The sequence below is a fragment of the Podarcis gaigeae genome (genome assembly GCF_964106915.1).
Source record: "Podarcis gaigeae genome assembly, chromosome: 5".
In the NCBI taxonomy this organism is placed as follows: Eukaryota; Metazoa; Chordata; class Lepidosauria; order Squamata; family Lacertidae; genus Podarcis; species Podarcis gaigeae.
In genome coordinates this window covers 24,207,608-24,220,725 of record NC_139681.1, presented here as the reverse complement: position 1 = coordinate 24,220,725, position 13,118 = coordinate 24,207,608, and the positions used below count along the sequence as shown (strand labels likewise).

Below are 13,118 nucleotides of genomic sequence, written 5' to 3'. Positions count from 1 at the left end.
GATCCAGCAGGATCTTCTTATACCCTTACAAATCAGATATTAGGTAAAAGTACATACCAACTTAGTGTACTAGGATAAATCCACACTGACGTTTTCATGAGGCCTTTTTTAAAAAAAACAACAACCGCAAACAGATATGGAAACGTGGATAATTGGACTTAAGGTTGGAAAAATGAGAATCTGAGAGAAGCCAAAATCGATGGATTCACCCATCCCTAATTGTGACCTTGGGACCGGACCCTAAAGGCACTGAAGGCCAAGACATCTTTGCCAGGGGCAGGGTTGTGAGAACAGGATCTCACCTATTGATTTGCAGCAACTTGGAAATTTTGGGGCTGGAAGCTTCTAGTAGAATCTGGGCCAGATCTAGGCACAAAAAAAAAAAAACAAAGTTTCAGGAAAATGCGCATTAAACCTCATGATGGGAAATCATGTTGCCAAAAGATGGAACTCCACAGCACCATCTGGTGTCAGTGTTATAACGCATTTGAAACGCTTTTTCTTTACTAATGTAGCCGAGTCCCTGGGTGGCCTTCTGGTATGGAGCACTTGCAATGCTGAATATGAAGAATTGAGAGGGGTAACAATGGTCAGAACATCAAAATAAGGCAACAAATGCATTTTTCAAGTTTTTATTAACAAAAAACATTTGGAACGCAGTTCACTCAGTACAGAACAACTGCATTCGGTTTGGGGGGTTGGGAGTTGAACGATGTAAAAGAAAAACAGTTATCTCTTAATTATGTTGAACTCTATTAAGTCTAATATTATAAGTCTTTTCTTGAACATGATGCTGAGGGTTTCCACCTTTTCAGCTCCCAAAGGATGGGGCAATACAGATGTTTTTCATGTAGGTGGGCAATAGCTGCTTTGGACTCTTTTATGGGGGGGAGAGAATTTGCTGCCCATTCTATCAGTGCAATCGGGCCCTTTGACTGCATTGTGAAGGTGCTGGGGAGAGGGGAGGAGCTGCAGGAGAAATTTAATCCTGCTACACCTTTCCTCCCGTCTCATTCTAATTCCAACATTCTATTGCTAAAACCTAATAAAATCTTGCGGTACCTTAAACACATTTCATGGTGGCATCTTTAGCATAATCAAATGTGCTGGTCTTTAAGGTTCCACAGGGCTGTTTGTTAGTTAGCTACAGGCTAACACAAATCACTCCCTGCCCCCCCCCCAAAAAACCTGGCAAAATGCACAAGATGCTTTTTGTGGTTCCATAATTTTTTCTCCCTCAAACGCATCATTTAAAAATAAAATGTAGAACTGATTCAAGTTTGTTTGTGCACAAAATGTTGATTCCATAAAAAGTATATCTGCAATAGGTTTTTTTACATATAATACGGACAGATATATTTCAAAAATATGAACAATCCATACAGATTACAAATGGATGGCAGCCCTGGAGTTTTTTTGACCTTCGTTGCATTGTGCAATAAAACACTGTGTTAGGAAAATAGCAATGCAGATAATTCTTGGAAGCTTTTGTACCTCAAAGAGAATTTGTTTAAGTAGGTTCAGAAACAAAAGATGTTGCATGATTTACAAATCTTCCCATGATTTGGATGTGCCCCTCTGGGTGCAATATAAGAGATGTGCCTCTTTTTAAAGCTATTTATGACGCATATACTCAGCTCTTCATCTGAAGAGCTCCAAGCAGCTCACATATAGTTCCTGGGAGGACTTTCATCCAAGCCATTACATGGCCAGACCTGATCAACAATAGGACTCTTTCATGTGCCTTCAAGCTTCATGTGCCTTCAAGCTTCTCCTGTGACTATTCATGGAGATCTCATGTGGGGGATTCGCCCGGGAGTGAAATTTACCAAATTGAATGGAGGGACATTTTGTTAATCTGGTTCGGGGGTAGCCAATGTTGCGGCCTCTGGATTTTGCAGGGCTACAAGTCCCAACATCACTGGCTATTCTTATTATTTATTATATTTGTCAGTTTGTTTTCTTGCAAAGCAAATGAAAACAATAAAAAACGAAAAACACAGCAACACAGGCTAAAAACATAGCTAAATGAAAAGGCAGGGATACAAGTCAAACCCCCCCCCCGGCCCGCAATGCCACCCTTCAGATCAAGGGCCCAAAACATAGGAATGGAGAAAGCAAAGGGGGTGCCACTGAAAAGGCCCATTCTTGAATTGTCACATTCTAAATCTCCCATGGAGGTGGCACACAAAGAAGGGTCATGCTGGCTAGGACTGATGGGATTTGGAGCCCAATAATATAGAGGGGGGAATGGAACCACATTAGTAACCCCATGTCTGGTTGAACCAGCCTTTGCCTCCTTCAAACACCCTGATGTTCCTTCCCAAAATGAACCCATGAAGTCACCACTAATTGCTTTGATGGCAACTCTTGCTTAGAACTAGTAAGGAATCAAGTTAGGGCCACCAGTAAACCAGTCTAGATATGATGCAGATAATGTTAGGCTTCCCTCAGCCTTGTGGCTATTAGAGCCAGGAGAAGGTCAGCCTATCTGGACAGGTCTGTCTGTGTCACAGCTCACCTGTGGACCAGTCACAATGGGTGAAATGGAGGAGGTTTCAGGAAGAAAACACACACAACATCCTCCTATATTCCTTGGTTGGCGGGATGCAGCTTGAAAGCCTTACACCATGTTTATAAGGGTATGGCACTACCATTCCACATGATACGATTTTAAGGAATGTTGCTACATTCCTTAAAATGGCCTCAGCTCAGAAATTTACCTAAATTGTGCTGTATCTCAAAATGATGCAGGGTTGCAAGAGATTTCTGTCTTTCTTCTGTTCACACCTTTTCTTTGCCCAGCTCCCCTCCAAGGCAAACACTTCTGACACCATGTTTCTCGTTTAACTGCCTCGTTTGTAGTAATTTAACACCAGGGGAATGTTCAGGTTGTCCCTCTGCAGCACCTTAACTTCAAATTCCCATAAACACCGGCATTTTAAACATTCAGTGGTTAGGATGCTCGTAAAGCAGTAAAGCACTGTTTTGCAGCAGTGTAGGGAGCAATTTTGCCTTTTATAGAGAAAGAACTCTTGGTTTTTCCACTTCTCCATAAAAAGTTTTACGTCACTGGTCTGTTGCGATGAGGCATATCACATAGAGACGTGTCGACTCTCAATAATACTGAATGTTATGAAAACATTCCTGTTTTCAGTATAACTGATCTGCTTACTTTATGGACAGAAGTGGCTCAGATCTCTGCATCTGATAAATTTTTGTCAACCTATCCTTACTTGTCATTCAATGCATGTGCCCCAATACTGTTCATGCTACCTGTGATTAGGGATGACATGAATACCCCTGACTGCACACCTGTGAGCAGAATCAGGGTAAACACAACTCTCCTTGCTGTCTGTGTTCATTTCAGTCCTGAGAACTGCCTCCTCCATCACCTTCCCAAAGGTGAAAAAACTGGATTGCAACTAGAAATACCACAATCCTTGCTGGGAAAGTGATGCTGCATGCTATTGGCTGTCACCTCCTGTCATGATCCCTCACCTCCTTCCTTTCTCATTCAAGAGATTTTCTTGGACAGGTTAGGGCAAATTGCATCATTCACACCTCACATTGGGACATGTTAATCTGTATGCTTGATGCCTATATGATTGGGAATGCTGTCAAATTCCAGCCCAAGTAAAGCCTGAGTTATGGCTGGGGCAGAACAATTTAAAAGGTCAATCAACATCTGAGCTGGACCCTGGAGCTACTGAATTTCAGCGAGTGGCATGCTAGGAGATGGGGCAGCTTGTTAGGCTTACTTGGCTATTCCTTGAGGACTCTGGCATGAGATTTTAAAACATTCAATATTTCAAGCTGAACTTTAAAACAGATCACTGGAAAGCCTTGGCCAGATACAGAACAAATTGGCATCCTGAAAATTGCAGCACACAAACACGCAAGCAGACTTTGCAGCGGGAACCTGTATAAAAACATTGTAACAAATGCGCACCACATATTACCATAAAGTTATAGGTGAAACAATTGCACTGGGCGAGAGGATATGTACCGGCATGTGATCCGGGCGAATGGATGCGAAACACCGAGAAGAGATAATGAGCGTTTTCAGCTTGCGGGGAGATGGGGAACTGGTACAAAATGCAAAATAAGAAAATCACACCATGTACCTGGAATGGCACACAGAAGACACACTCCACATGCAAGCTGTGGGGAGGAGACACTAAATGTGAGGGCTTGCCGCATTTCTCATTTCAAACCTCTGCTTGAGCTCCGACACCAGAGCATTGTGAGATGTGCAGACCGCGGCACCTTTCTTCGCCTGCTTTTTAATAAGCTTCGGACTCAGCGATCCGGATACTGTGGGGACCCTCCATTCAGAGACATTAGTCTTGAGTGCCGGGGCTGGAGGTAGGGCTGGAGCAGTGGGTGGCGGAGGAGGAATGGGCATCTGGAAGTTGTTGTTGCTGTTCTCATTTTGCAGACTTTTGGTATCCTCTTCGACGACAAACTTCTCCGCAGCGTTGCTGGGCCTCTTGAATTTCAGCCACTCCATTCTGATCATCCTGGTTGGTTGGTGGTTCTGCCTTTTTTTAATGATCCGTCTCACGGGCATGATTTTGTTGGACCTCTTATTGCGCCAGAACATGGCGGTGGAGATTAAAATGGTGATTGCCACCATCACCCCCATGACACCAGCTAGCACTCCTAAGGCTTTCATGGGGTTATCTTTTGTTTGCATCAAAAAGGCAGCCATAGGCCCTTTGTGAAGAGTCTGTAAAAGAGTACAAAGAGAACATGGTGACTTAACTCTGGGGCACAGAGAGAGAGAGACTGCGCTTTCATTTGTCCAAAATATGTGATCCACACCACCAAGCCACCTCCAATTTGGCATCCAAAATTCAAATTTAACACTAAGAAGGCCAACTGCAGCCATTAAATAGTGGAGCCTTTCACTCAGGATGTGGGGAGTTTTGCATCATCCCTATGCAATACTCTATCGTCCGTCGGTTGCAAGTGGAAACAAAACCACTGGGTTGTGCAGTCAAGGACATACCCATACAACAAACTGGTGACAACAGTCATTCCCTATTCTCTGAGGAACCCTGGAAATTGTAGTCCTGTTGGAATGGACACCAGGGATCCCTAACCAGGCAGAGGGCCTTCTTGGTAGTGGCGTCCGCTCTGTGGAATGCTCTCCAATCAGATGTCAATGAAATAAACAACTATCTGACTTTTAGAAGACATCTGAAGGCAGCCCTGTTTAAGGAAGTTTTTAATGTTTGATGTTTTATTTTGTTTTTAATATTCTGTTGGGAGTCTCCCAGAGTGGTTGGGGAAACCCAGCCAGATGGGCGGGGTATGTATAAATAAATAAATAAAAATTATTATTATTATTATTATTATTATGAACACCAATGAACTAAAATGTCTCTGATTCTTTGGGGAAAGCTATCACAGTTAAAACTGGTATCAAATTGAGATAAACTCAGTATATATCCATAACTGGAAGGTGTTCCTTATGCTTCAGATTTCATTTCAGAATCTCCCAAAATCAAAGCAACGCTTTCAGAGAAAATACTAGTAATAAGATTTTCTCATCCTATTGATGCATCTTCAGCTGAAAACATTTTGAGGCTGTCAAATCGGTTCTTAAACAGCAGAAACTGAGCATGTTCTAGTACTCTTTTACAGACATTACAAAAACAAAACAAACCACGCCAATGCTATGAGGTAATGAATTTGAGATGAAGAGACAGGCTGTTTGTTTCCCTTTTAAAGAATCCAAAGCTTGATTAAGAGGTAATGCAGCCTCTCAATATGGCATATTGAGGACAAATGAATGAAAAGTTCGTATAGCATTTTAGCACACAGAGCGCTGTGGTAGTCGCCGTTTAATTTTCCTGATTTTTCCCTGAGGATGGAGTCTGGATCTTTTCACACTTTTCCAGTACATGATGGTGGAGATCACCATGGTAACAGAAATGGCAGAAAGGACGCCACTCATGCAAATCCCAAATAATGTCCATGGACGTTTCTTGAGGCCTAAAATATAGGATCTTACCCTTGATTTGATCTGAAAATGTCAAAAATAAGAAAACCAATCAACCTGTGGACCACCATCATAAAGGAAACAGCGGGTTGCATCCAATGTAGTGCAAAGTACCTTGTTCTGTCAGTGCAAGGATGTCTGCTTGTGGGACACAACTTTCTCCTCCCTCCCTAAATCTGTTCTGGGATTCCTCCCAACCCCCTGCAACATATTTGGGGAGGGCGTGGGGTGAACACAGGCAGGAGAAAGGGGAGGGAGTTCTGTTGTGCAAGTGGAAATCCTCGCACTGCCAAAGTAACTGAAACAGATAATTTAATTAGACAGTGCCTATATGATATCGAGCAACAGAACAATTTGGCCACAATAAGGAAATTTTGTCCATTGTACGATTATTTCCCACCTAGTCATTTTGACACTTTGGCACCCTATTTGCAAAAGTTAACAATTCCAAAACATACAGATGCACTTTTACTTATGCAAGATTAAACATACTGCCTACAGCTGTGCTTGAGGGTCGATTTCAAAAAAGTCTGTGGGAAAAAGGGCTACGTCCATGTGGAGAGGGCAGTATTGAAACAGTAGTTCATGTGCTTCTAGCTTGCATTCTGTATAAAGATTTGAGGAGTGAGGTTATTACCCCTCTACTACTATCCCTACGAGAATAAAAAAAATTCCTTCCAGTAGCACCTTAGAGTTTGTTATTGGTATGAGCTTTCGTGTGCATGCACACTTCTTCAGATACACTTCAGATCCCTACCAGGTCGCTCAACCATTGCTACTGTGTGTTTTCTTTTAGCAGATCAGGATAACCAGGTGTCAGCAAAAACTGCAAAAAATAAATAAATTAGCAGGGGTAACTAGAATAAGATGTATTATTTGATTATTGAGGTAAATCTCCAGAATGTATTTTGTATAGTTAAGTTTTTACCTCTATCTCCAGTACATTTTATTTTACTGCTATGGCTGGTAAAAGGTAAAGGTAAAGGTAAAGGGACCCCTGACCATTAGGTCCAGTCGTGGCTGACTCTGGGGTTGCGGCGCTCATCTCACTTTACTGGCCGAGGGAGCCGGCGTACAGCTTCTGGGTTATGTGACCAGCATGACTAAGCCACTTCTGGTGAACCAGAGCAGTGCACGGAAACACCATTTACCTTCCCGCCGGAGTGGTACCTATTTATCTACTTGCACTTTGATGTGCTTTCAAACTGCTAGGTTGGCAGGAGCAGGGACTGAGCAACGGGAGCTCATCCCGTCACGGGGATTCGAACCCCTGACCTTCTGATCGGCAAGTCCTAGGCTCTGTGGTTTAACCCACAGCACCACCCACGTCCCTGCTATGGCTAGTAGGGGATGCAAAAAAAGATTCTTCTGAATATATTGGTTGGAGACCATCATAGGACCCTCCCCTCTTTAAAACATAGCAGGGCTAAGAAGCCACTTGCTGTACCAGGACATTAACAAAAAGTAATTGGGCGGGGGGGATGCAACTACTAAATATTTTTGAGCCCATCCTCCTCTAATACATGGTGCTGGGACAGAACACAATAATAAAATTAAAACACCAAACAAACAAACAAAACAACAACACACCACTCAGTGTAAACACAGGCAAAAGAATAACATCACAAAATTGGTGGTTAAAAGACCAATTTTAGAAGCTAAAAAAACCCTACCCAGGTAACACGGATAAATGAGTGCCTGTAATTGCACATAATACTAAGAGAAACAGCAAGGCTTGAAGACTGGAGAATGGAAACATGCAACCACAGGGGATGTTTATAAGTCATTATTACTGTAACCAAGCTGTTACATATGTGCAGTTACATATGAGCTTCAGAACGAGACTGGCTTAGTTGTACGGTACCTATATCTAATAATGAAGTAGAGGTGTTCTTCATCTGAGACCAGGGACTGGAGCCTGAGCTGCAGAAGCAGGCAGAAAATACTGCTCTCTTGAACTGGCAAAGGCAGATATCCAAGCTCCCATTATCTAGCTTGGACTTGGCCAACTTTTCCTCCTGACCAGTGGCATAGCGTGGGTTGCCAGCACCCGGGGCAAGGCAAGTAATTTGCGCCCCCTAACCCTAACCCCCGGATGTTGCGCCCAGTGCGGCCGGCCCCCCCTGCACCCCCCACGCTACGCCACTGCTCCTGACTGTCCATTGTAGGAGACTGCAATCTCCTCACAGGATTGTGAAGCAGCAGATTGCCAAAACCTGAGATGCCATTCCATTCCAGCTTGGCACCCAGTGCTTTCTGCCTCCTTTCTTGCTTCCTGCCAGCTGCCTTGATGGCGACAGCACAGTTACAACCCAGAGGTAATGGTGTGCAGAATTCCAGCCTCGAAGACTGACTACACTGCAGCCCAGGTCAATGGGAAGATTCTTCTACTGATTTGAATGGTACAGAATCTCGTCTTCCGAGGATTTGTGGAGCAAGCCACAATCAATGCATGCTCTCTTTAGCTGCCTGAATAAGATTATCTGTTATACACTTGACTCGGCAATAAGCGTGCCAGAGAAAAACATATTCATCGCATGAGGCACACTTAATCTGAGTCCCATCTCCTCAGTGTCCCTGCACGTCGTCACGACACATCCTGAGTCTGCTTATGTCAAATGCAAAGGAGATGCGGCTGTTAATAAAACACTCAGGTGTGTATTCAATGATACCTGATTTCTCATACGAAAGCTTCCTGCTGCATGCCATGCTCATTTTCCACATGGCACTAGGATGCTACTGCAATGATATGTATTGGGGCTGGAGCGTCCAGAAAATCGTGGAGCTGCTAGGCTGCCTAATTGGGATCAGCCATTGTGAACATATTTTGCCATTGCTTAAAGAGCTGCACTGGCTCCTGGTTCATTTCTGAGAGCAATATAAAGTGTTGGTGCTCCCTGTTAAAGCTGTATATGGCTTGGGATCTGGAAACAGCTCACATAGCTGCCTGCTCTATATTCACCTGCCTGTGCACCAAGATCATCTTTGGATGTCCTCCCCCAGGTACTCCACCATCTGATGCAAGGCATGTGGCAATTGGGAAGAGGGACTTTTCCAGAAGGCTAAGCAGGCAGAGCCAGGCTGCCTCCCAAGCCCACACAAGTGTAACATGTAGCTCGTCTCTGAATGAACCTTGTTCTTATCCATTTATGTTCAGGGCAGAGGGTTAGGTAGCTACCCCTTCTAATCTTGTGGACTATAGACAAACTATTGGTGTGCTCTGTCACTGCAATGATCAGACTTTCCATTCCAGGCCATGGAAATCTAGGACTACGTATTCTATCATAAAAAAGTACCTGTAATCAAGGATAGGGGGGAGCAAACAGCATATGCCTTCAGCACTTCCCCCCCCCCCCAGTGGGTATGAAAGAAAGCATTAGCTTATCATCAATATCCCGTTTTTTGTGTAAAAATAGGATCCGTTAAATAGCCTTGGGATTTTTTTATTATCACTGCATTGTTTCAAGAGCAAAAGGTTTTTTTGATGCATGAAACCACCAAACCTAGCCGCAGGGCATCTATCTTGAAGGGAGCAGTGTTCTGCTAATTGTGATGGTAAATGTTAATCAAAAATAGGCCTGTTTAATTACTCATTGTGATTAACACTGCTGGACACCTCTAGTTGTGTTGTCAAAAAAGCTTTTCCTTCAGAAAGGAAAACAGAGCACTGTCCTGCAGGATGAAGAATGCCGGGTCAGACACAATGGAAGAGGAACAGATGCGTTCAAGTACATCCTGGGGCACATTATACAAAGAGAATGCCTTATTTGCATGCCACTAGCTTTGATCCTGCCATCTCCAGTTGGAAATGATTCCCAGTGTAGTATATGCTAACCCTTTTCCTCCTGAAAAAAGGTCACAAAGAGGGAGAGCACAGTCTCAGAGATGGATTCCTGTACCATGCAAGCTTAGGGTTCATCCACACTTCTGCTCGCTATGGAATTGGAGCAAACATCAATCAGGTTTTCTCCAGATGGACATTTGCTCCAATTTAGTGCAGAAGTGTGGGTTGCCTGGGGGAAAGCTGTGAGGAAAAGGCCAAACTGCTCGTGGGAGAAGTGGAAATGTGGATAAGACCTATTTACAGGAGGTAAGCACCGTTGCAATGAAGGCACAAAGAGGACAAACAGTCACTATGAAGAGACCAAGATATGAAAGCAAGGAACTAAGCTATTGAAGAGGAAATTACAGACACTATAGCAAAGACCGGGGAGTTTCAGGTGGACACTTGTAAATTGTAAGGTTTTGGGATAATAAAGCTAGATATGGCTGAGGGGGTGGCATTTCAAATCTCTTCGCCACCAATTTGCAACGCTTATTCAAGGGAAATAAATATTCTAGAACAGATGGGTGGCATTCTGTTTGCTGATATTAGATCGCCACATGTCTCGGTTGCCCCTGCCACATCTATGTAGTCTGCAGGGTATAAGGGAAATGACAGTTTAACGAATCCTCTGTATATGTGAAGCAGAGTGACAAGTCTGTCACACTCACCCCAGCGTTGGATCCACCATAGCACCCATTCTGAAAATATTGTTTGGGAAGTTAAATGTAGTAATAAAGGAGGAGTTATTCTTCTAATGAACCATCTGGAGAATGGTTGGTAAAATCAAGGGTGAGTTAAGATACAAAGTTAAAAGAAGGACAGATTAGGTGTGGACCTTTAAGACCGTTGTTGTGGGCTTTCATAAATTTCTCCTTCTCCATTTTCAGTGTAGGGAAAGCAATCGTAACTTCTATTTGGTACCAATGAGGTGAACAATGCAACAGAGAGGTCAGGGATGGATCCATTGCCAGCAGATGAAATGGCTTAGGATCCACTTGATCCTTCGGCAAACTCTACGCTTCCTTGACCCAGAAATGCCAGAAATTCTCATTTCACAGCTGACAGCACTCCCTTACTTCAATTTAACTTCAATGACTCAAATTATGACGCTTTTGCAGCGGTGCCCATTACCAATCACTGTTTCTCAGCCACAAATCTTGGGTCTCCCTGCTTGCCATTTCTCTCCAGTATCCTATCCCCTTACCTCTTCTGTGATATCAATCTTCAGGACAGCGGTGGTGCTAAATGAAGGAGAGCCCCGATCTTTGGCTTGAACTACCACCGACCATATGCAGTCTTTGTTGTTGGTGATGTTGTGAATTATGTCCAAGGATCTTATGTAGGATTTCAGTTTTATTTCTCCGGTGCTTTGGTCTATATCAAACACATTGGCAGGATCTGCTTGCATAATAGAATAGTCAACTATGTTATTGGGTTCTTCCGCATCTTGGTCTATTGCCTGTTAGGGATGGGGAGAAAAGGTGAAAGAGAAATGTTTATTGAATGGCAATCTATTTTAAAGAGGACTGGTTCTTTCTGATTCTGAAGTTCCATGCTTTGAGCATGGCTTCTATACCAGAACTTTGTGGGGTGGGGTTTGGTTGGATTCCAGAGTAGTTTAAAAATCTATCTTGTACCATTCTTCCATTTTATATTCTGCTTGGTATAGAGAGGTGTGAGGTACAGCTATTAATGATAAATTGACATGTGCCATTAAGGTAAGGCAGGGGATATTCAGGAGAAATGATTCTGAGGAGATATGGAGAATGTTTGTAGAATTTGTACTGTTAAAATGGAAAGGAGTCAAAGCATCGCAAGAGGTGTTGAAATTTTGGGAGGCAGGATAGTTACAATGGAATGGTTTCAGTGGTGGGGTGCACATTTTTATTCTTATTTGTTTATGATTATTAATTTGTATACAACAAAATCTATCTTAGAGAAAATTGAAATGCTAGGAGTTTGAAGGAACAGTTCCCCCCTCCCTTTAAAAAAAAGATACCTTGGAAAATTCAGATCTACCAATTATCCCCTTCCCCCTTTTTATTTGAAAAACTCTGCAATGGGGGAATTTTTAATTTTATTTTTTTTACAAAAATAAAACCAATGTATGTTTAATTTTCTGATTTGAAGTAAATGGCCATTGTGCAGAATTCTGCCTGCTGCATCTGAAATCAGCATTTCTCCTCAGAAAAACAGCAGGGGGTGGGAATTCTAGAACAATTCCAGAATGCAACTGCTCCATTCTGCTCGGCCTATTAACAATTTTGCTGTACTCCATCAAAGTGGAAGGGTAATGAGGCACAGCAAAACAGAAATTGCACCCGTGATGCAACTCTAGTTTTCAAAGAATGGTTCTAGACTAGCCTTTTATGATTATTTCTTGTAAGCAAAAGACCCATGGCATTTCATGAGTAATTATTATTATTATTATTATTATTATTATTATTATTATTATTTTGGTCTCTGTGGAAGCCGCCCAGAGTGGCTGGGGAAACCCAGCCAGATGGGCAGGGTACAAATAATAAATTATTATTATATAATAATAATAAATTATTTATACCCCACCCATCTGTCTGGGTTTCCCCAGTCATTCTGGGTGGCTCCCAACAGAACATTAAAAACACGATAAGATTGGAGATCTTTCCTACGCCACCTATCTGGCATGATCTTCTCTGTCTCTCGCCACCTCTCTGACACTGTCATTCTCTGCCTCCCACTCCAACCTTGATTCTCTTTGTACCCAAACACTCTTCTGGGTCCTCTTCTTCACCCACTGTGCCCTGATTTGTCTTCCTATTGGTATTTCCATGGGAATGACTGGCAGCTATTCACAAATGAAGGAGAATGTAACGGGATGTCCTCAAGTGTAACCTTAGGGCTTAAGACAGGGTGGGGATCCTCTAGTCTGTGGGCCAATGTTGGACTGCTATTGGGCTCTGGGTTGGCCTGTGAGGCCTTTTCCCCAAACCATGCCCAACTCCCAATCAGCTGACTTAATTTGTGATGTCATCTGATGGACACTTGAGTATGGTTAAATCCTGTGCTGACCCTCTGTCTGTTTCCAGCAGGGAATAGCAGTGTGTACCCAAACTGAGCAGGATTTAACCCCCCACTCATTAGTTGCCTGCTCAGAGCCATTAAGAAGAATCAGCCCTGCTCTTACAAGCCTTGATTTTCCATGGGTCTCTCTAAGCTGTAAAGGTAAAGGACCCCTGGATGGTTAAGTCCAGTCAAAGGCAACTATGAGGTTGCAGCACTCATCTCGCTTTCAGGCAAAGGGAG

The 13,118-nt window shown here is 43.1% G+C and overlaps 1 protein-coding gene across 2 annotated transcripts in view; it reads right to left on the bottom strand.

Annotated features, from left to right (window-relative positions):
* Positions 1-616: 616 nt before the first annotated feature.
* The window catches only part of CDHR1 (cadherin related family member 1), a 57,949-nt gene continuing 45,447 nt past the window's right edge, over positions 617-13,118 (bottom strand). The window contains exons 16-17 of one of the 2 annotated variants that reach the window (XM_083740319.1): positions 11,041-11,295; positions 617-4,732 (exon numbers count right to left, since the gene is read on the bottom strand). In XM_083740319.1, the coding sequence (XP_083596445.1) occupies positions 4,181-4,732; positions 11,041-11,295 (807 nt within the window). In that variant the 3' untranslated portion in view covers positions 617-4,180. Of the gene's footprint in view, positions 4,733-5,649; positions 6,035-11,040; positions 11,296-13,118 lie in introns of those variants that run through there. The other variant, XM_083740320.1, reaches the window with a different exon arrangement.